We start from the raw sequence: 23,201 nt of genomic DNA on the forward strand, positions 1-23,201 counted from the left end.
GGTGTGATGAGAGCACAAAGGAGCCTGCTGAGGAACTGAGGTTCTCACAGAAAGCAGCACCTTCCCACGCTCGCCTACACAGTGTTTATACTACTGCCTCAGCACGGATATTCCTGACTCACCCTAGGGTAAAACAAAACAAACAAGCAAAAAAGGCAAGGAAGCTTGAAGTGATGAACTTGCTCCAGGTTTTTGGGACAGTCCAGGAGTGAAACTCAGAGTGTGGCCTGCAGAGGGAAGAAAAGAGCTGTGGTAGCACTGCTGCAGCTTCCCAGGGGTCTGCTCCTCTTCAGATCCCGAGCCTGCTTCCCAATGCGCTGTGCCTCTGGAGCAGGCTGAGCTGAATAGGTTGCCTTTAGACATTAAATACATTTAAAGCCCATTCATATCAAACCAAAATTAAACTGCTGGATTTCAGTCAAGAGACATTCCCCCTGAGAAAGGGCTGAGAAGAAAATGATGATTAGCTGAATGCCTCACCCAGCCAGCATGCAGAAAAAAAAAATCCCCCCCTAAGAGGTAAGGTGAGAAGTGAGGCTTGGCTATCGCCTTGTCTCATTGCATTGTTATCTGCATATAAGCTGATTTCTCAATCAATTTAGAAATTCAGTAATTATCATTGGAGTTATTTGCCGACAATTGTGAAGTAGCTTTGTAATGAAGAGAAAGTCCATTTATGGGTTAACAGTTGAGAAAATAATTGCCTGTCGCTTAACTGAACGTCCTTTGCCCCAGACACACTTCTCTTCAGCACGTTTCTTTTTTTTTTTTTGAGCTGCACGCTTTGAAATGCCACTTATAATTTTCAGTCCCTGAAGGGCTCATTCTCAGCTGCTGTGACATGCGTGAGTGAGGGAGCACACTCCACAAGAGGACACTAAATGTTCTGTCACTTTTGCTGCAAGGAGAGGAGAATGTATTAACGGTGCTGCAGGAGACCTCTGGCAGGCAGGTTGCAGCTCCAAGGTATGACTTAAATTGTGTGGGTTTATGGGGTTGCTGCTCCTCTGCAGCCTGCTCTGCACCTCTGCTGGTCTTCCCAATGGTGTTGGGAGAGGTCGTGGCTGCAGGGCCCCATGCTAATGGGCGCATCTCTAGCCAAGGATATGAGGTGCATGAGGTAGACCCAGCCCCGCTATCTGAGCTCCAGAGGCTGTTTTCTGCCCCTCGCTTGTTTGCCCTACTCTCAGCCCTCACAAAGACAACAAAAAGACTGTATAAAGCCAGGCATGCACCAGGGTGTAAGTCCTGGAGAGAGGAGGAAAAGCATTTTGGGAGGTGGAGGAGTGATGTCTCATGAGGGAAAAGAGGAGGGACATAAATCTGTATTTCTCGGGTTAGTTCAGCCCATTGTGCCCATTACACCATGCGATGAGTGACACTCCACAACAGCTTTATTCCCCGTGCTTACCAGTTCACCCCTCCCTAGCATGGCCAGCACTTGCTCTGACACCGCACTGCTCCCACCAACACAGATAACATAAACTAACCTGCCCCTTGGCTTTGGGGAGGAAAAAATTCAGCTTTGACCAAGAGGCTTTGAGGTGCTCTGCTTACTGAGGAAGATGGGTTTGCTGTAGCAGTTAACCAGAGTATCCATGGTGCCTTAATTGGTCCCCTGGAATAAGTGGGAGCAAATGAAAGTGCCTCCTTGAGAATCTATAGAGATCTGCCCTCTTGCAAGTCCTGGGCTTATGCTGTGTAATATCTTTTACTCCAATGACTGCTCATTTGTTTGCCAGCTGTGTTGAATTTTTATTGTTTCCTGGGCATGTGAATTCCTCCATCCGTTCCCAGGGCAAGGAGCGCCACATCTCCTACAGGTGGAGAGCTGCCAATGTTGACTTAAGAGCGTGTGGAGCAGGAGATAAGCACTGCCCTGCTGTTGGGGCTCAGTGGAGCCATGCACCTCACACCGTGCACCGTGTTTCTCACCTGAGGCTCCTGCCGCAGGGCTGGGAGCCAGGGCAAGCGTCACGCAACACTGGCATGCGTCATCCATCCCCTTGGCTGTGGGCAGGGGTGGCGGCCACGTCCCTGGGGGATGGCAGGAGGAGCAAACTTCTGCAGCCAGCCCTGAGGTGTGGGGAGCAGCTCAACTCCTGCCTAAACAGGATTGAGGGCAGGAGAGCCACAAGACCATGAAGCAGTGAAGAGGGAGACCGCTGCAGACACACTCGAGGTATTGTCCACGTTTCAGGTGCAGCTGCTACAATCCTACCCAATTGCGCCAGCAATGAGGTTGGCCACTGCCATTTGGGATGGTCAAGTTGGTGTAATAACACTTGACGGAGTCCTTCCACCATAGGCCAACATAGTTCTAGAGGGTCCAATGGTCTCGTGATAGCTCACGGCTGCAGTTAATGGCTTATTAGATGTATTTACTTTTCAGGGGTGCAAGCTTTCAAGTGTTTGCAAGTGCTAATTGCTACTGGTACAGTGCCTTGGGAAAATGGGGTGACGGGCTGGGTTGGGCAAGTACTTCGGGCTGGGCTCCCCCAGGGGAGCAGGATTCCTGGTTTGGGAAGACTAGAGATACAGGCTGTGCTTGCTTCCTGGGATGGAATCTGATGCATTTCAAGATTAGGCAGCTGTCTTTTTGCTTTTGGGTGCTGCAGTGTTGAAAGCAAGAAGTGTGTGGGTGAGTTTAAATCAGCTCTGCACAGGGAGAACTGCCTGTTTACATCAGAGTATTGGGGCTTACATATATTTAATTTCTGGTAACTGTACTTCAGCTTGTGGAAACATTTCAGTCTTGAAAGCCCTCTTGAGAGTAATGAGACTACGTGGAGGTGCTGCTCCCAGAGAGCCTCAGGCTGGGGAGCAGGGGTGGGCAGTGTCCTTGCTTTGGCAGTGCAATTAATGAGCAAGCAGGTAGCCAGAATTTGCAAGGAAACACTGAGGGAGAAGAGGATAAAACAAAATGAGAGAGGGATTTTATTGCCTCTCTTGAAACCAAGAACAAGCTAAGCTCACGTAAGTTTAAAATGTCCCACCTTTTAGGTCATGGGACAAGGGACTAAAGGTGGCTGAGGGAGGAGCTGGTTCTGCTTTGTGGACTGGGGGACTGCTTGGAGAGGGCTTGTGTCCTACAGCCGGCTCTGTAATGGCTCTGCACAATCTGTCCTAACAAAGGAGCAGAGGAGCAGTGTGACCTACACACCGTGCCCTCATTCAGAGGGCAGGTGGTGTCAAGGAGAGCTGGGATGGTGCTGGACAGTCCCTGCTTTGTCTCCGGACCAGTCTGGTGCCCTCAGCTGAGGTGTCCTGTCCCCATCAGCAGGAATGGGATAACTGCAGACAGAGGTAATGGGAGGACCTGCAGATACATTGGAGCTTGAATCTTGGTGGCTGGACTGCTCTATGTGTGTCCCAAGTGTTGTCCTTTTCTTTTAGCATCCAGATAGAGCTCTTCATAATTTCTTTTCTAATGAGCCCTGCTGAGCCTGCCCCAAACCAAACCTCTCCCAAGAACATTAGTCATAGCCCCTGCCTTCGCCTGCCAGCCTAGCCCACTACCCTGTCCTCCTACAGCAGCATCCCCATCTCCAGCTTGCTTGTGATTCCCTTGATGCTGCTGTGGGTGGGGAAAGTGAAGCAGGGAACTGACGCTGTCTTGGGAGGGCATGCACAGCACTGTGGGCATTCAGTGGAAAAGACAGAAGTAGCTCTTACATAACCAGTGAAGAGAGAGGAGAGATATCTCCAGAGGTACCAGGGTCAACCATAGTCTGGAGAATTTCATATTTATAAACTAAGGAGGAAATTAATGCCACAAGCCCCGTGGCTTTGAAGGTGGTGTCAGAAGCCCAAATCTGCAGGAGGTGAATGTCTTTTAGCATAATTAGGAACCATGCTACCTGTCTACCTGTCTCGGGTTCTTGGGTTTTGATCATCAACTAAAGCACCCACAGGGACCATCCTGCACTCCTCCTGGGACTTCTGAGCAGAGACCTGGTGCAGAGGTAGGTGGAGGAACAGGTCCTGCCCAGAAACAGTGTTAAGAGGTGGAGAAGAGTCAGACTTTCCATGCAGCTGGGAAATAACTTTGCTGCACCAGGCAGCTCCCAGGATGGGGAGGAGAATCTGCAGTTTGACGTTTGCTGCTGTGGTAGTGAACAAGCCCACTCCTACCTGCTCGTGCCCCAAGACAGATGCTGCTCCTGCTGAAACAGCAGCTTTCCTGACTCACACAGGTGACCTGGAGTTTGTTTTGCTTGTCACCCACGAAGTTAAACTCCTTCACTGCTGGTTGTGTGAATGCTAGAGAGCCTGGTGAGAAAACTCAACTGTCTTCTCCCTACACTTCCCCTATTGCTATCTGCTGAGCTGCAGCACTGGACTCAGATGGAGGAAGCACATAATGACTGGTTTAGAAAAGGAGCACCAGTGCCCTTGTCTGTGGCTGGTCCTGCTCCTTGGTCACGGGTGCAGGCACACACCCATCCTGCATGGATTGTTATCCTCACCACCTGCACCAGGAAGAAGGACAAGCTACCCTCTATGGCAACTACTCTTAGGAGGAACTTTCCCCTCCAGGATGCTGTGGAGAAAGTGATGTGAAAGAGGGAGGGAACAAGACAATTTGGTGCTTATCCATTTGCCATCCCAGTGGCTGTCACCAAGGTGTTAACAAGCAGGAGATGGAACTGCTGGTAAAAGGACAAAGGAGCAGTCAGGAGGAATGCTTACACCACAGAGCTATGGGGAGGTCCTCACTGATGAACCATGGAGCCACAGCTCCTGCTGGGAAATGTTAGCTATAGTCCTGACTGGCTCCTGCTTTCTACTCACACCTTCTCCAACCTGTTAATTATTACAAGGAAAGCGATGAAGGACAACGTGCACCAAAGTCCAGTGTGAAAGAGAAAATCAGCAGCTAGCTTGCAACCATGAGCCAGCCGACCTCAGCTGCCACGGAGCTGCCCATGCTGCAGGGGAACACCGCCTTTGGGGTGGCAGACATCATCGTTGTGGTTGCTTACTTCATCTTTGTCCTCGCCATTGGCATATGGGTGAGTCCCCAGGGTGGCTGGGTTTGCATTTGCCTGAGGCAGACAGCCTTTGGTCCCCCTTGGACCCCTCCTGAGTATGAAGGTGTTTCCCTCAAAGGACATCCATCCTCTGCACACGCTGGTTATCCCATGGCCTGTTCAGCAGGTTTGGGGAGTGACAGTGATCTTCCTGTGAGCCCTCCCCTCTACCCCCATGTGAGGACAACCAGGGGTCAGTCCCTGAAGGTTGTTCTGGGGCTGATATCTACCTCTCATACTGCGATGTAGTTTCACACTGGGATAAGGGCAGACAGGGAGTAAGGGCAAGCAAAAAATGGGGTTGAGGAGGAGAAGACTGAAACAGGACTTTAAAAAGCTTTGGACAGACTCTTACTAATTATTTGTTCATGTTGTTTGTGAAGGTCTCTTTCAGAGGACTACAGTCTTCTGGTTGGTTGATGTGGTTTTGTCTCAACCCCAATAGGTAAATTCAAGGAGAAGTCATTAAATGGATATAAACAGCTTCTTTCCAAACCAGAAACATGCACAAAGAGAGGCAGAAACAATGGCATACTTAACCGATACCTAAAGCATTTTTTAGAGCTAATGCTTAGACCAGGCATTCAGGCTTCTCCTGGCTTCGTGGCAGTGCTGCTCCCCAGTCTGGCTGCTGCCACGTGCACAGGCATCTTGCAGCAAACCATTTTATTATGGTTCCTGACTGCAAATTCCTTGTTACTGCAAACAGCAGGCACAGTCAGCCTCAGGGACATCAGAGGGATTGCTGTCCTACGAACAGCCTATTGCTCTTGAAATCATGCAGTTCCTAGGTAGAGCTTTGTGATGTGTCCGTACAAGTGTGGGGCTGCTGGAAATCCTGAATCCACAGCAGTGGGAAGAAGCTAGACAGCAAGTGCTGCAGCAGAGCATTGCTAGTCATCCTGGAACGCATATGCATGTCATGCTTAAATGTAGTCCTTAGTGGCATCCCATGGGATACAAGATTGTCCTCTGACTCTCACTCCTTATTTTGCTTTGAAGATATTTGCTAGGGATGCTGGACAATGAGGATGGAAATGCTCCCTCTTAATGCATATCACTGTCAAGAAGTAAGAGGTCTTTCTTGGGAGCTACAAACATGTACCTTCACATGGCTGAGAGCAGCTAGACTCCTAGATTTCTCAAAACTACATGCCTTTCTCGTGGTCTCTGCTTCAGCCTGTGTCAGAACCATATGCTACCTGTCTGTGCTGCCCTCAGTAGGGCAAGCCAGTTAGCTGTAGGGACGCCCAAGGGAGTAAGACTAGAGTGGTGTAAGAGGCTGCTAATAGGATGTTTCAAGGCTTGAGGACTTGAGGGTGGGTAAATGGAGGAAAATGTTTTTCTTTTTCCTGTGCTTCCAGTCCTCGATACGAGCAAGCCGGGGAACCATTGGAGGCTATTTCCTAGCTGGACGATCCATGACCTGGTGGCCTGTGAGTGAAATGCATCTCTCTATTTCTCATGAATCGAAAGCAATTCCAGGTGTAAGGAGGGCAGTACTAGTGAGGTGACACAGTCCAAACGTGTTTTGACTGTAGAGCTGAGATGAAGACGATCCACCAGGAATCATCCCATGCAGCTTTGCTAATGGTCTAAATCATGGAGCTGCCAAGATAAAAAGGATAGTTCAGCATCTTCAATTTTTTTTTCAACCCTCATTTCCTGTGTTTAAGTCAGCAATAATAACGTTCACATTGGTGTAAGTGAGGGAGTGCTGCCTGCTTAGTTGGGTTCAAAACTCTTTGGCCCCAGCTCACCAAAGATACTGTCGTCCCCAAGCCAAGGGAACATTATATAGTCTAGGAATGTGTTATCCAGTAAAAAAAGCATTTAGAGACTGAAGAAAAGATAACTGCAAAGCCCAGGACTTTCTAAGTCCTTGCTATTTAGAGTAAAGTTGAGATTATTGACTAACGATGTAAAGGATATAAACTTCAAACCACCGAAGTATAAATCTTCACTATGAAGAAAAAAATCCATTGAAAGTGCCTTTTCTTGGGAGTGAAAGGTACATATAAAGATAATTTAAAGTTTTAAGGGAATAAAACCACCACAGGAATAAAGGTCTTTCTCAGCCAATGCCAGACTCTAGCACCATATATCTCTCCAGTGAGTCGTGGATAACAGAATGCACTTCTCAACCAAAACATGGCATTGTTTTCTTTTTTTCCTTTGAATGTACATTGCCCGTAATTCACCAAGTTAGACTTTCAACCTCTGCCATCAGAGACACATACACTCCTCTAAAATCTGTTTTTTCTTAAATGTTCTTTATACTTCTGTCTTGGCTAAGTGACTTATAATGGAAAAGCTTAGCTCGCTGGCTTTCATTAATTAAGAGGGGGAAAATTAAAAGATACTAAAATGGATACTCAATATTCCCCCAGCATCATTCTTTTTGGCTTTGGGATTTTTTTTCTTTTTTTTCTTTTGTTTTTTTTTTTTTTTTAAGCAAATAAATGAAGCATTCTCATTGGTTTTGGCTTCAACCACAGGTGGCCACAGTCCTTTGTGTACGCGTTGGCTCATGGCTCTTCTCACTTGACTTTCTGGGTTCAAAGCAACCTCTAATGCTGTTCACTTTTTAGTTTTGTTTGCCAGAGAGCTGATTCCACCTCTGCAGCACTCCTTCAAGCTCATCTCTTTGTGGCCTTCACCTTGAGTACCTAACTGGCTTACATGTGTTTTATTTTTTTTTTTCTCAGAGGTGACAGATTTCTGCTGTGTGTTAGGCAGTCTCAGCTAAACCCTGATATTACATCATTGATCCTGTGCAATATATCATTTGTATTTCTGGCTGATATAGATATCAGGAAAACTGTTTCTATCTCTTGAGAGCACTAGTCCCCATCTCAGTTTCAAATTCATGTTGCTGCAGCCACCTAATCAGGACTTTTCGTTGACAGGCAGGAAGGCTGTTGGCAAGAATCATTGTGGGTGTTGATGCCATATTAATGTTTTACCTTGCTCAACAGTGAGAAGCAGATCAAATTCCATGATTCCTTATTTCATGTTTAGCACTACTAAGGAGAGAAAAGCTCTTTGTGAGTGGTGTGGCTGAAAGCAAACTTTCTCTGGAGACAAAACGGCTAGCCATGTCCTTTGAGTAACTTCTTATTTGACCTTGAGTGAGATTTAGTGTTGGCATACAGAAAGGAGGTGAGGCTTTATGCCAGCCAAAAGTAGTAATTAAGTCAGACAGTCTTTGCCCTATTTAAAGCACCTTGGAGATTGTATTCTTCCAATTAGAGTGTCAATGAGCCATGGTAGGGACAGCCTACCATGCCTACAGTTAAAGTGAACCTGAGACTTCAGCATTTTCCAGCCTGCTGTAGAGCTGAATATCTTTGAACGTGTGTGTAGACATTAAATTCAAAAGGCCTGCATGTTTCTAACATCATCCCTGCTATGGTTCAGGAATCTCCTCCTTTAGAAGGGGCTCCAAGAGATCAGTCCTGTCACCCTGGCTGCATAAACCACTACATACAAGCTCAGTGTAAGACTTAGAATAGGCTGGGCTGTCAGCAAGACATAGAGAGTTAGAGCAAGGATCAATACGTTGGAAAAAACATAGTGCTGGCTGAGTAAAAAGGGAATGAGGAAATCCAACATGTTTTATGGACACTGAGGTATCTGTGGCTGCCACTAGACTTCCCTCACCCCTCTCTAGTCCCTATAACAGGTGTGTATCTCAGGAGAACCATTAACAAAATGAACCCTTATTCTGAGATTAAGCTTTGCATTGGAGTCAGGGTGGTGGAAAGGAGTGCATACACCCACTTTAAGATATAATGATGTAGTTTTATTTAAAAGCAAACCCCTACTCCTCATTAGCACCCAGCTAACTACCTGCAAGGAAATGAGATCCCAGGGAAAGGAAATGCTGGGGGGAAGTGCTTGAGCTGATACAGAAGTTCATCAAGGTGATTTTCTGGGTTTTGTGCCTGTGCCATGTGTTTCAGATTGGAGCATCCCTGATGTCAAGCAATGTGGGAAGTGGCTTATTCATCGGCCTGGCAGGCACTGGAGCAGCTGGGGGCCTTGCTGTTGGGGGCTTCGAGTGGAACGTAAGAGCTAGTTGTATTGTCAACTAAGATGTTGCTGCTTACAAAGGGGCTTCGGGGTTTGTTTCCAAAATCAGATGCGAACAGTACTGGCAGGTCCAAGTTCTCAGGCCTCAGGAGAGAAGCCTCCAGACATTGCTACAGCCTTAAAAAACATGATAGCTTTATTTTAGTTTAAGTGGAATCTGCTAAAATTATTATCACTTTGACCTTCCCTGGAGCACATGGCCATATTTTTAAGCTTTAGTCTGCACTCATCATGATTAAAATAAAGACAATGAATGCTGAAAAGGTTTTGGATAATCACAGGACTCTGGGTACAGGGAGTTTGAAAACAAAAAAAGCAGCATGTGCTCCTAAATTCAGTGTAAAGCCATAAGAATTTGCAACACGGTATTCACCTGTCAGCTGCCGAACTGTGTTGTCTCTGGGGTGAACATCTGGGTGCAAAGACAGGCCTCATCCTGCCCCGTTGAACTGGCCTGGAAAATTGCCACTGACAAAACACAGAGTATGCACACCAGACCCTTTGTGTGTGATGCTAAAGAAATTTCTCAGCTGCAGTGATGAGGAATGAGATTAATGCCAGACTCACAATAAACATCACTCACCTAACCCTAAATCTCTTGTCTATATCAGCAGAGATCGCTAATAGTGTCAGATACTTGCCAAGTACAGGCAAAGCCCACCAAAAGCTCTTTCCTGGGATACTGCATTGTTGTTTTTTTGGTTTTTTTTTCCTAAACCGCTAAGATCTCCTCTAAGTCCTTTGAGAAGAAAGCAGCGCCTATGTTCAGCCTGGTGCATGTAGGACATACCAATATCGCTATAATTTAGGTAAATCTATTCAAGTAATTTTAGAAGCCCATGGAGATAAGATTGTATGTCAAGGCAAATCTTACTTCATGAGTTCAGATTAATTTCTTTCAGAGTGGAAAGGGACCTTAGATATGCCATTATTTTCTTCCTTTGGCATGGGTCATCACTCAGCTGCAGGGACCATATAAGCATCTTTCACTGAGCCAATCTTTGCCACTGCAGGAGCCGTGGCCATTCTCCTCGATCATTCACAATCTCTGCTCCCAGGGCTCAGTTTCATTTCTGATAACTTAAATAACCAATCAGAGTAAAATCTGGACTAATGTAAGGTACTTGGATGAAAGGTAATGGCCTGAGGCAGCCAGGAAGAGGCTTGATAATCCAGTGGCTTTTATTTATGTTCAGGATCTCCTGTTTGGGCTTTTGTTGAGTTTCAGAGGAGAAATACGTAATGGGAGGTGCCTTTCCACCTTCTAAAAGACCCTTCAACTGTGGCAAAGTAACTGAACTGCCCCTTTATCTACCAGCAACAGAAGCACATATGCGTCAGCCTGCAAGAAGAACATCCCAGCAGAGTCTTGCTGTTGCTTATTTTTATGCTCTGCAGGGATAGACTGCTGCCTCAGCCTCATCACTTGCTAATCGAGCAACAAACAGATGCTGCCATCCTTCTCTGAATCACTTAACTCTTCCCTGCCACAGCATCACTGATTTTAAAGGCCATCAAATACAACACCATCTTTCAGATACCCAGAGCAACAGAATATACCAGCTTGCCCCAAAGACCATGAGATGGAAAAGAATGTGCCACACATGACAGAAAGACACAGAACTTCAGAGGAAAATTTCAGAAGCTTTTAATCATATAGTAATAATTCTTCTATTTGTCACCTCACCTTCTAAGCAGGAAGAAAAGCTTAGACTGCTTCCCAAACATATTGCATGACACTGTACCCTTCTACTTCCTAGGATGCCCACTAGAAGAGAAGCAGGAGAAGGATATTCCCATGTGTTGAGTAATGTGCCTTTATTTTCTCTGTCTCCTTAACAGGCTACCTGGGCACTTCTGGCTCTCGGCTGGATCTTTGTGCCTGTCTACATCGCAGCAGGAGTAGTCACCATGCCTGAGTACCTGCAGAAGAGATTTGGAGGGCAGAGGATACAAATCTACATGTCCGTACTGTCCCTCATTCTATATATATTCACCAAGATATCCGTATGTATCCAATTGAACGCAACTCTTGTGTCTAGAGCAGTGGCAGGTTGTCCTGGTAGACTGCAGGGCTTCTCAGAGATAACTTGGATGTCCTTGAAAGGACCAGCTCAGCTACCAGAAACAGTAGCAGCTTGTTAGTGTGCTGTGCTGATTTGCTCAGGTAAATACCTGCCTCTCTATTCGTCATGGAGACCTACCCTAAGAGAAAGAGCCTCCGTTAAATAGCAATGAACAGTGAGAACATTATAGGAATATGGCAGCTAATTACTAAACAGTAAAAGTGCCATAAGCTGTCTGCCTGTTTTTCCTCTTCTACTGTATCAAACTTTAGGCAATATGGACAGTGGAACTGCAGCATTACCCCATCTAAGGATCTGGATGACTGCATCTTCTGGATGGGAAATTCTCTCAAATTATCATACATCTGTATTGTCCTAGTGATTATTTTGTTGATGGTCTTGTAGCTTAATTTTTAGCATTAGGTATGTTATGTTTTTTTTCTCTTTCTGTCTCTTGTCTTATTTAACAAGGATATGGTGAAAGGGAGGTGGGTTCTGGCTTAAGACAAAACTCAACTTCATTCTTGGATTGCTTGTAACATTGTACTCTGCAGGTAGCCAAAATAACAGTACATGTTTTTGGGCATTTCCCTTAATTTAAATGCCATTAATAGAGGCAGAACTTGTGCTCAGAGATTTGCTAAGATCTACCTGTGCCCTTGGAGAGAGGGAGCTTGTATTTGAGAGTCCATTACAGGAACTGAAAATGTCAGTCCTTTGTCTCCAGCTTATTGCCTCCTGGCCAGTGCAAGACAATATTTTCTAGACTCTATTGAACTATTCAGATGTCAAATTGCCTTGGAAGGCATCGACAGGAGATGAAGTACCCATGAGCCTTTTGCAGCTGGTTTCAGGGTCTTTTTCCCAGCCTTATTATGACTCAGGTCCTGGAAGATGCAGTTCTAGGCTTGGGAGGGTGGGATAGATTTCCTCCTCTAAGGTCCAGCTCTTGCTCATATCACCTGCTGCTGTCACCACTGTCTCCAGGAGCTGTGCTCTGTAGGATTGCCCAGGGTGAGGACCTGCAAAGAGGTGTTTGGAGCAGAATTGGGCACATGATATGCAATTGAAACATCTCTCCTGCAACATCACTGCAATATGCACAGCTACACAGCCAGTTTCCTCATTGCTCTCTACAACTACCTGAAAGGAGGTTGTAGAGAGGAGGGTGCTGGCCTCTTCTTCCAAGTGACAGGGGACAGGACAAGAGGGAATGGCCTCAAGCTCCGCCGGGGAGGTTTAGGCTAGATGTTAGGAAAAAATTCTTTACAGAAAGGGTCATTGGGCACCGGAACAGGCTGCCCAGGGAGGTGGTTGAGTCACCTTCCCTGGAGGAGTTTAAGGCACGGGTGGATGAGGTGCTGAGGGATATGGTTTAGTGTTTGATAGGAACGGTTGGACTCGATGATCCGGTGGGTCTCTTCCAACCTGGTTATTCTGTGATTCTGTGATTCAGTGTATGTGGTGAAAACAGACCAGACTTTCAAAACAACCTTCAGCAGAGCAGTATTTGCTAATGCCTTTCAGAGCAGGACCCTGGCCTTAGTCATTGCTGTTTCACCTCAGTGGTTTCTCCTCTGTGCAGCTAATTCACCTGTGCTTGATGGATGTGGCTGGTGGAGTTTATGGGCATGACAGGTGCTTTCTATTAAGCAGTGCTATTGTTTGTAGAGAGCTCATTTAGCGGCTGGCTGGACAGCAGGCAGTTGGTTACAAGAAGGATTTTTCTCCCTGTGCTTTTTGCCCAAAACACAGGTTGGCAACTAGGGCATTGCAGAGTCTTCCCTGCTCACAAAGAAAAGCAGAGATCTCAATAAACAGTGTTGTCAAAGAACTAATCCTGCATGGCTAGGATTAGGTGTTTTTATTTCCTTCTGGGAAGTAGATAACCAAAAGGCACAATGGTTCCTGTGATGTGATGACTGCTGTTGTCCTGTCTCAGAGTTGCAGAGGTCAGGAGCTGCACTGGGTTCTTGCTTTTAAGGTGCTTATTTCAGGCACAGCAAACAAATCTTGCCCCACACATTCTGTCTCCCTTGGCAAATGTCTTCATCTGTATCTCACCCCATAGTACATTTGTAGGTATCCTTCAAATTGATTTCCCAGCATATACATCTCCTGCATCACTTTCTGTATTTGGATGATGTTATCTTTATAATTCTAGGTTTCATCCAGTTTCTGGTTTCATTCCCTCTGCCAGTAGGTCCAAACGAATGAAGCCAAGGGGGGTTTCTATTTTTCTAGTGAGGTCCTCAGCAGGTAAAACCTGTTTTTCTGGAGTCCTTCTAGTATGCTGACGTGCATGAATTGGAAAGCAAGCTATTGACCTTTTCAGACAAATAAATCATGGCTCAAGACAATAGTAATTCTTAAGAGGTCTTCTTAGCAGGAGTGTCTCCTGGCGACTAGGCCACCAAGATGTAGTCTTGCAAAGAACATGGTCTCTGCCCTCTGCCACCCTTTCCTTCCTGTGTCTGCCTGTGGATACATTGGCTCTTGCTCCCTATGAATGTCTTCACAGGCAGCAAAAGGAGTGACAGTTTCCACCAATACCAATCTGTGCCAGTGAGGATTACATGCCACAGACACTGCATGTAAGAAAGTCTTTGTTTTAATGACTTTTTATTCTCTTATTGTAGTACCTTGATTTTCACCCTCCTGCTGCCCCAGCTCCCAGATGCTGACAGCTCTGACCGGGAGGGAAGATTTTTCCTTACGTAGAGAACAAGAAGATTCACAGCCAACAGCCCTGTGCTCTGTCCTCCTCTTCCATTTCACCTTCATGGTGTCCTCCTTCATCAATACTTTCAGCTGCAGAGGGCTGCAGGCTGTTTTATTAGATATCCCTCGCACGAAGCGCTACTAACGCCAGACTGCCCTTGTGTTTTTTTTGTTCCAGACAGACATTTTTTCCGGAGCATTGTTCATTCAAATCTCTTTGGGCTGGAACCTCTACTTGTCCACTACAGTCTTGCTAGCAGTGACTGCTGTCTACACCATAGCTGGTAAATAGCTCATTTTAAAAGAGATGTTATAAACTGGAGCATAGGATATAAGTTTCCTCTTTCCTGCATAGGGGAAAAGTATTCGGGTCCTGGTCTGAGGGGGAGATTCCTTCAGCAGCTGGTTGTTCCTGCCCTGTTACTCCCTGCTTTTGAAGACCTTTGGCTACTCCCTTCTCGCCTCTGGGCCTAAGGGAATCCAATATAGGGGGAACATCACTGTTTCTAGAGAATATTCCAATACTAAAAAAAGACTTTGTTTTGTAACATTAGCCTCTAGATATTAAGATGTTGAGCTGCCTCCAAGTCCTCTCATAAGCATGGACAAGCCCTCTAGGCCAACCCTCATGGGAGGGCTTGTGACAGCAATAGGGTCCTGGGGACCAGCTCACTGCCAACTTCTCCCAGAGGGTCAATCTATCCTGAAATCACAGGACTGGGTCCAAGGGAACCTTTTTTCCTGGTGAGGTACCCATCTGATGGTGATGCAATCTGCCTGTTATCTCTGGCTCTCCTGACAGGTGGATTAACAGCTGTGATATACACAGACGCACTACAGACCCTGATTATGGTGCTGGGAGCTTTGGTCCTCATGTTCATAGGTAAGGGGAACCTGCGGTGACATCCTACACGAGTTTAATGGTCCTGAGGGCATTAAACCTTAATGTGCTACTTCACCCTTTCATGTACAGAGCAGAAATAAGTTCTAACCGCTCACAGAAGTGATACCAGCACAACTCTCTTTCACTAAGTCATGAGACTTGCTTCCTTCTTTGCATTACCTGTACGGAGGTGAAGTTCTGGATAACTTCACCTCACCAGTTTGGATTTACTAGGAGTTGCCAAAGAGCTTGCAACACTGCACCTGCAGAGTCAAATTCACTGTGCTTATGTAATTTCTGCTGGCTGTCCCTGTTGACTTTGGGAATCACTGTAGATTCACCAGGGTGTAACTGAGGGTTATTAAAAAACAAAAAAACTACAAGGGACTGACCATCATCAGTCATTGCTTTAAGCCTTCTTGGCAAACAGAAATTTAGACGTATCTTGGTTCTTGCCATGCTTCCTGCTGCAGCTCTTGCAGAGTGTATGAGCAAAGACTGGATGCTGAAAACATTGTGGGGGTTGAGATCATGGAGATTTTCCTGCACTGATCCTCTTACAGTATGCACTGGTAAAATCACAAAGGCTCTGGGCAAAATCCAACTGAATCCTGTGGAAACTGTGACTGCCAAAAGAGAGGGTGGTATGAAAAGAAAGGAGATGAAGAAGATAGAGAAAAAAAAAAAAAGTAATTGTGAGACTCGGATAACTTTGCAGGATGCACCAGACCTTGAATCACTGGCATTTTCATTTCAGGATTTCAAAAAGTTGGGTGGTATGAAGGACTTCAGGAGAAATACAGCACAGCAATACCGAAGATCATAGTCCCAAACACGACCTGTCACCTCCCACGTGCGGATGCCTTTCATTTGTTCAGGGATCCAGTCACAGGAGACATTCCTTGGCCTGGCCTTGTATTTGGCCTCTCTGTGTTGGCTCTTTGGTGCTGGTGCACTGATCAGGTAAATGAAGCCTTTCGTTCTCCAGGCAAACCACCACACTGTGATCTTCAGCCCACTCCTCAGTTTGTGGACCTGTGTGCTGAAATGTGACTATGCTTTACTGTACAGGATTTATTACCATTTTACTGGTTTAGACCGGAATATCCCACTCCTTCCACCTTCTCAGTAAGCTGCTAATTTTGTGTACTTCTCAGTTCAGAAAGAGCAGGTTGTTTTCTTTCGTCTTTGTTTTACTGTGGGCTGGTGAGTGTCAGGGTCTTCATGCAATTAGTATGACAAGGATATGAAAATGTGGATCTGGAGCTTGCTCTGCAGTGAAATTGTGTATGTCTCCAGACAAGCCATTGATATTCCTGAGAAGTCTCATGTTTCTTATTCCTTTCCAAGCTAGAAAAAAGGAAAACTATTTGTTTCTCAAGACATACTGCTTTTGTGCATTAATTATGAAAACCCACCACTGATCTTTTACCAAAACACCTATGGAGTGCTTCATCCCTTGTCTCCCGCTGCTTTACAGTTGCTGTCTCCTGTCCCCAAGGTGGCTGCATCTCAGTCAAGGGCGAAATTACTCTTGTAAAGGAAATTTCCATGCTGCCCTCTGCTGTAGCCTGTGCACTGAGCTTTGAGCAGTGGTAGCAGGCTGCAGTCAACCAAGATGGGAAAGCTGCCATTGGCATGCAAAACACCCTGGGATCCTGCCAGATCAAAGTCATCCGTGAGAACAAGAGACAGAAAGAGCACGGATTGTGCTCTCTCCATAGTGCTTCTGTTTTACTCTCTGCTCTCTTTCTGCACTGATTGTAGGTAATAGTCCAGAGGTCTCTCTCTGCCAAGAATCTCTCCCATGCCAAAGGCGGATCTGTGCTGGGAGGATATCTGAAAATCTTCCCTATGTTTTTTATTGTCATGCCAGGAATGATCAGCAGAGCTCTTTACCCAGGTAAGCCTTCCCATCTTCTTTGCCGTAAGGCTTTATACCTGTCATAACCACTAATCCCACACAGGTCTGACAGCACTTTTACACTTCAGAAATGGCTGTCCTGCAGGCACACTCATATAGATTCCTGTTGTACAATGGTGTTCCCATGACCTTTCTCCACTGCTAGTGCTCCCACAGTGGCAGAAGTTGCTGAGAGTATCAGTCTGGGACATATTTTACTCTTGGGGCCATACAGCTCCATACAGTGGACATTGCATATATCTGTCTGTCTGGAGTAAATCAAGGAAATTAAATACATGAAACACTGATGTTGCCCTTCAGGACCTATGGATTATTTTAATTAGGTATTTTTATTATTTTCATTAAGTATTTTTATTTATTTTTATTAGGATTTTTAGCAATCATCTACCATACAGATTCATGCAATTCCTGGTAGATTATGAAAAACAGCTCTCCTTTGTGAAAGAGCAAGTGTTCTGCTCTTGTTGTCTCCCAAGGAGTTCTCATTGCTGTTTTCTCCAAAGCATGCCAGTTCCCAGGAAGAATACCCCAGTTAGGAGGACTATTCCCGGAGGAAAATTTTGTCTCAAGTGCCTCTCTCCCAGATTTCCTCAAACAGGAGCCAGCTAACATCTCTGGTAACCCAGCTGACAGGGCCATGGCAACAGTCTAGTTCCCACAAATGACAAGTCATCAAGGATTACAATTATGTAAGGGAGAATTTTATCTGTACCCTGAACAGAATTACAAAATGTCATCTCGAAGCTTCACCTTTATTTTATGATGTAATATGCTTTTCAGCTTCATTCTAGCTGTATTCCAGCTGCGTCTCTAACTTATATAAAGCCACACAGGGCATTGAGATTTGCTCCCTTGAGTTAAACAACCTGTGGCTCAATGGGTTTTACACTGACTTGTCATTTTCCTGTTTTCTACAGATGAAGTGGGCTGCGTGGACCCAGATATCTGTAAAAGGGTCTGTGGAGCTGCAGTGGGTTGTTCCAACATTGCCTACCCCAAACTCGTGATAGAACTCATGCCTGATGGTGAGGAACCTTTACATTTGTGGAGCTGGGCTTGATCCATGCTCTGCATGGTGGGATCAGACTGCCCTTATCCACCCTAAAGGATGAGGAAATCTTACTGCAGTTACCAGACATCAGGTTGAAAAAACAGCACTGAGAGGCCAAACATCTAGTCCTGATTTTCCGTCCTCTTTTTACTCCCCCAGGGCTCCGGGGTTTGATGATTGCTGTGATGATGGCAGCCTTGATGAGTTCCCTCACCTCCATTTTCAACAGCAGCAGCACTCTCTTTGTTATAGACATCTGGCAGCGGATCCGCAGAAAGGCTTCGGAGCAGGAGCTGATGATTGTGGGCAGGTCCGTACGTTTCTTTATGTCTTGTTGCTCTCATCATCTGGTTTGAGTGGAGCATTTACATTCTTCAACCTGGACTCACCAAGAAAAATCTGGTGTCTAAAATACAGAACAGGAATGCAGCCTGAAAAAGAGCGTTATGTTTGCCAGCTTCATCTCAGACAGACCTGGTCAAAGAGAACCACTGTGTAGTACTAAACTAGGTAGATCATTGCCTCTCTAATCTCTAAACTTAAGAGAAATACAGCCTTAAATATAGCTTTTAGAAAAGATAAAGGTGCTTTGGAGTCATTGTCACCAGAGGTCTTTAAGAACATGTTATTTTTGCATCAGACAGAAGCAATACATTGCAATTACTCCTTCTTTCAGGAAAAATGTGCAGAGAGCCGGGCCTTTTAGCTCTCTGTCTCTCTGATAAGGCATAGTGCCCTTTGTGAGCAAGCTTTGGTACTGCATTATATCAGAAGCATATAAAGTTATCCTCCTGATAGCAGAATTTAAGCTGCATTCCACCTGTTTATGATGCTTTTCCTCTCTTGTCATGAGTATTGAGTCTCTAAACTTTGTTGTAGGTTGGGTGAAGGCTGCAGGTAATCTCATACTCCACCACTGTAAAGAAATGAGAGCAAAAGAGGAAGAAGGGTTATGATATGCACCCGAGACCCCAGAATAAGTTTTAATAAGCAGCAAATTAATTGGAATTTGGCAAAGGCACGAGGCTGAACATGTTATCTGCTTGGAAAGGTGGCAGAAAGATTGTTTCCACAAGCTTCCAGCTCCCTCTCTTTGTCACATCCAAAAGCTAGTCCTTCAAAGAACAAAGGACAAATTAGGTTGAAGGGCTTGTGCTGATCTAGCTCACGGTCAGAGCCACCATGCCCTTGTGGATCTCTCATGCGTGTTGACTGACAAGTTCTAGCTCACCACACTCTCAATTCTGCGAAGTTAACTCTGCAAATTGGTTGGATTGACTTTCTAGAAGAGAAAAATTTTATCTTCTGTGTAGGGAAAGATTCTTCTTGAGAGTGATCAATGGTTTTTTTTTTTTCTTAAGAAATGCTGAGAGGAACTGGAAGTGTATTTTCCTGAAAAACTTCCTTTTCAGGTGGACTCCACCACCTGCAGAGGTAATATGTCTTTATCTCATCTTTCAGAGTCTTCATCCTCATCCTTGTAGTCATCAGTATTCTCTGGATCCCGATCATTCAATCGGCAAACAGCGGCAAGCTCTTTGACTACATTCAGTCCATAACCAGCTATCTTGCCCCACCAATCACAGCTCTCTTCATCTTGGCAATCTTCTGCAAGAGGATTAATGAGCCTGTAAGTAGAGTGTCAACAACCAATTGATATACATATTTAATTTGATAAAGTAAATAAGTTTCCCTTCACTACCTAGCCTTTGAGACTCTATAAACTCAAAGCAAGTCCAGCTACAGTGTGAAAATGAGACAGCCTTTCCCTGGAATATATTAGAGGATCTTAATCCAGTCTCTAGTGTATGTGTATTTGCTTCCAAGAAGCCAATGCAAGTGGTACTTCTTCGCAGTTTCATTTGAAAGCACAAAAGGCAAAATGATTCTGCACTTTAGGGATGAAGTGTCAAAGTCTTGTTGGAGGCACGTTGCTAGGAAGAAAGTCTTGCATTGTCTGTGTTTTAGCTGTTCCATGTTCAAGGACAGAAAGATGAAATAAGGATTTTTAACTGAAAACATCCTCCTTTGATGCACGTCAGTGTGGGTTTTCATCAAGCATAAAAGGTCTTGGTATAAGAAAGAGAAAGAAATGAAGAAGGGGAAGGAAAGGGAGGGGAGGGAGAAAGGTAGCATGCAGTGACCCTTTTTTTTTATGCTTGCTTTTTCTCAGGGTGCTTTCTGGGGCCTCATGGTTGGGCTAGCTGTTGGTCTCGTTCGGATGATCATTGAGTTTATTTATAGCACACCGTCTTGTGGCGAGGAGGACAGAAGACCAGCTGTGCTAAAGGACTTACACTATCTCTACTTTGCCCTCATCCTCTGTGTCCTCACTGCAATTGTCATTGTCATTATTAGTGTCTCCACCCCACCAATCCCTGAAGAAAAGGTAGGTGACTCGCAGTGGCATCCTTTTCCCGAAGATCCTGTTTGGTTTCAAAAAAATCTCTGAAAACTGTCCTTTTCCCTCCCGTGGTTAAAAAAAGTTGTGTAAGGCATATGCTGCAAAGGAGCCGTTGCTCCTCAGCTTTCTATTCCCCAGGTCATATAGTGTTAATGCTTCTTGAGGCACCGAGTGCTTCAAATTGAGTGTGAGTTCCCATGCTGTGCCTAGAGCTGAGCAGACACCACAAGCCATCATAACTGGAATAGAAAGAAGAGGGTGAAGAAGATGAAATCGTATTACAGACCACTGCCGAGGAGAAATTAAATGTATCTAATTGTAGTTTCTTCCCTGTTTCAGCAGAGCCAGCATCAATCTTGCAGGTAAAGAAGATTAATGTCTTTTGCAACATGGGCATTTAGGAGAATAACATTTTGTCCCAATGTGATTTCAATTACATTAAATAACTTCGAGTCAGGTAGAGGTTTCTTTTACTTAACACATTAAAATGGTGCAGAATTGGGAGGTGTTATATAATAAAACCTTAAAGCAACTCTTCCCAGTCCCAAGTTTTAAAGCAGCTGTCAATATAAAAAACTTGCCATCTACCTCCAAACAAAGGTTACTGGATAGATTTAAAAGACTTCTTTTTTTTTCCTGTCTAACTGCATGAGGAAACGAGGGTGATGCTATCATAGCATTTTTTATCTCTTACTTCCTCATAACTTGTAAAGCATTAACTAGTTCCATCAATGTTTGATTGAATGTCAATGGTGTCAAAGATACCCAGCTCCTAAAGATTACATGAAAGCAGGTGCTCGGATGGAGGTGACGTGGGGAGCTAGAGACTGTCTTTGTGTCTGCTTTGAGATAAAGTCTCAGCTTTTATTAGCTATCAGAGGATCCACATGGGAGAGAGAAATACTGGCAAGGAGGCACCATTAGTTCTGCTGCTTACGTTGTTCACTACTGCTCAGGGGTGGCCAGATGGTTGCCAGCAATTAATTACTGTAGTTTAATGAGTTCCCACTCATCATCTGACCTGTGATAACATGTGCAGTGGTCCCTGCCCACAGCAATAGCAAGATAAGATGCGCTATGCAAATAATGAACATCATACCTGTAGTTCAGGAAATGAATAAACTGGCCACAGCACCTATAGGCTTTTTAATCTGACCTCAGAGGGACAAAACATTTAAAACACATTTTAAGAGAGGGTTTCAGGATGAAGGCCTACTATAATAGCATCAGGGAAAGTGAGGTTGTGGTTATAAGAAATTCCTTAGAGTAGATTTTCAGTAGAAAGACTTAAGTGATCTTATTTGACACATTCTTCAAAGGGCCAATACTCAGAAAAGGTTGATTCAGACTGGACAGGGTCCAGGGAAGAAAGCCAGTGAGATGGTCAGAGAAGATCAGATTTCATCTGCAACAACTTTGTGCATTTATCCCAGAGGAAATGATGAAGGGTGGTGGCTGACCCCCCAGGTACATCTGGTGAGCCAGGGAGAGAGCAGAGCTTTCTTAAGGGCAGGGATGGCCATGAACAAGCATAGGCTGGGCTTTTTCAGGGAAGTTTTCTAAAGAAGGATGTTCAGGATAACCTTTTGGGAGGCCAAGGACCCCACATAGTACTGAGCTCAGTGCTTGACCTTTGTATAAGAGATTCTGTTGAAGAAAATTGATAAGAATTAATGATATTGCTGGCAGTGAAATATAATAATAATAATGGCAGTGAGAGGCTGAACACAGAGACTCAGATCGATCATCTGATGATGGTGATGACCATCCATGTCCCATGTGCCCCATGTCCCATGTACACTCCTGCCCTCAGTATCATCCCACCAGAAGTAAAATGAGATGGGCTGCCAGGTCATTTGTGCCAGTAAGTAGTAGCTACTTCTCTCTTCTCATAGCTTATTAAGACTGGGAGAGCCAGCCTCTCTTTAATTTTATTATGATTTCCATTTGATTTCTACTCTTTATCCCCAATTTCAACAGGGAACGTGTGTTCCTCAGAGAGCAGCCAAAGTGAAGGCACGATTTTTAAGCTGAGGTGGGTGCTAGTATTGCTTGGTCGCTGCCTATCTAGCATGAATCTGAATGAACTACATTAAAACCAAAGTTTTTCATCTCCCGTTAGTCAGACTCACCCCAACTTTTGCCCTGGACATGAATGCAGGCATAGGTTTGGACCATCCCTTCTGGTGTCATGGTTTCTCAAGGTGTCCTGCAAGCAAGGCTTGTCTCCTCAGCCCAAATTAATCTGTGGCTGTGCTGAGATGGCTCAAGGACAAAAGGGTTTTGGAAAGGAACGGCAGGAGATAGAAATCAAGATAGACATATCAGGCTCTAACCCTCTGGGTAGAAACTAGCACCTGAACTTTGGTTTGGCCATTAGTGACCTTGGGTTGCTGGGTTGTGGCATACAACTGAGCAAACCTGTGGTGAAGAGGGCTGTATGTCCCCATGATAGTGGCTGAGAGGGGGAGGCTGGTAGTAGGTGTCCTAGCTGAGATTATCTGAAGCTCTGGCGCTTCCCAGTCCCATGAGTTGGTCGGTTCAATTTATGAGCCACAGATACTTTCCCCATAAAAATCGGATGGGGCTAATTCTGCTAGCCCTTATCTGTGCAGCTCTTTGAGATATAATGATGAAAGATGCCATATAAGAGCTAAGAATTACACCATTTATTTTGTCAAGCCAAAGGAAAAGAAAAACAAGCCACTGAAGAAAAAAACAAGGAAATACAGTGATAGATCATACTTCAACAGATGTAAATCAGCATAGCTCCATTGCCTTCAAAGACCAGGAGCAGCTGTTGAGCTTAGTCATCCCACTTTATACCAGCTGAGGATTTACACTGGACAACTTTAAATATTGAATTTCTGTGCTTTTCAGATAGTAAATAGGCAAAAGGAGAAAAGAGATTTGTATCTGATGTTAGAGTGGTACAGCTAATGTGCCTGACTTTAAATGAATTACAATCCAAGAACTGCAAGCTGTAGCATTTTCTCCTGCTGTTTTGGACACACTCCCATCCCT

General features: G+C 45.0%; 1 protein-coding gene across 2 annotated transcripts in view; it reads left to right on the forward strand.

Moving 5' to 3' along the window:
• Positions 1–837: 837 nt before the first annotated feature.
• SLC5A9 (solute carrier family 5 member 9) overlaps positions 838–23,201 on the forward strand; it is a 28,647-nt gene continuing 6,283 nt past the window's right edge. The window contains exons 1-14 of one of the 2 annotated variants that reach the window (XM_069863061.1): positions 838–966; positions 1,798–2,182; positions 4,824–5,015; positions 6,398–6,469; positions 8,999–9,103; positions 10,971–11,135; positions 14,094–14,199; positions 14,718–14,798; positions 15,556–15,761; positions 16,566–16,701; positions 17,640–17,747; positions 17,933–18,083; positions 19,235–19,403; positions 19,947–20,162. In XM_069863061.1, coding sequence (XP_069719162.1) covers positions 4,893–5,015; positions 6,398–6,469; positions 8,999–9,103; positions 10,971–11,135; positions 14,094–14,199; positions 14,718–14,798; positions 15,556–15,761; positions 16,566–16,701; positions 17,640–17,747; positions 17,933–18,083; positions 19,235–19,403; positions 19,947–20,162 — 1,638 coding nt within the window. In that variant the 5' untranslated portion in view covers positions 838–966; positions 1,798–2,182; positions 4,824–4,892. Of the gene's footprint in view, positions 967–1,797; positions 2,183–2,539; positions 2,642–4,823; positions 5,016–6,397; positions 6,470–8,998; positions 9,104–10,970; positions 11,136–14,093; positions 14,200–14,717; positions 14,799–15,555; positions 15,762–16,565; positions 16,702–17,639; positions 17,748–17,932; positions 18,084–19,234; positions 19,404–19,946; positions 20,163–23,201 lie in introns of those variants that run through there. The other variant, XM_069863062.1, reaches the window with a different exon arrangement.

Source organism: Phaenicophaeus curvirostris, chromosome 8 (assembly GCF_032191515.1).
Source record: "Phaenicophaeus curvirostris isolate KB17595 chromosome 8, BPBGC_Pcur_1.0, whole genome shotgun sequence".
In the NCBI taxonomy this organism is placed as follows: Eukaryota; Metazoa; Chordata; class Aves; order Cuculiformes; family Cuculidae; genus Phaenicophaeus; species Phaenicophaeus curvirostris.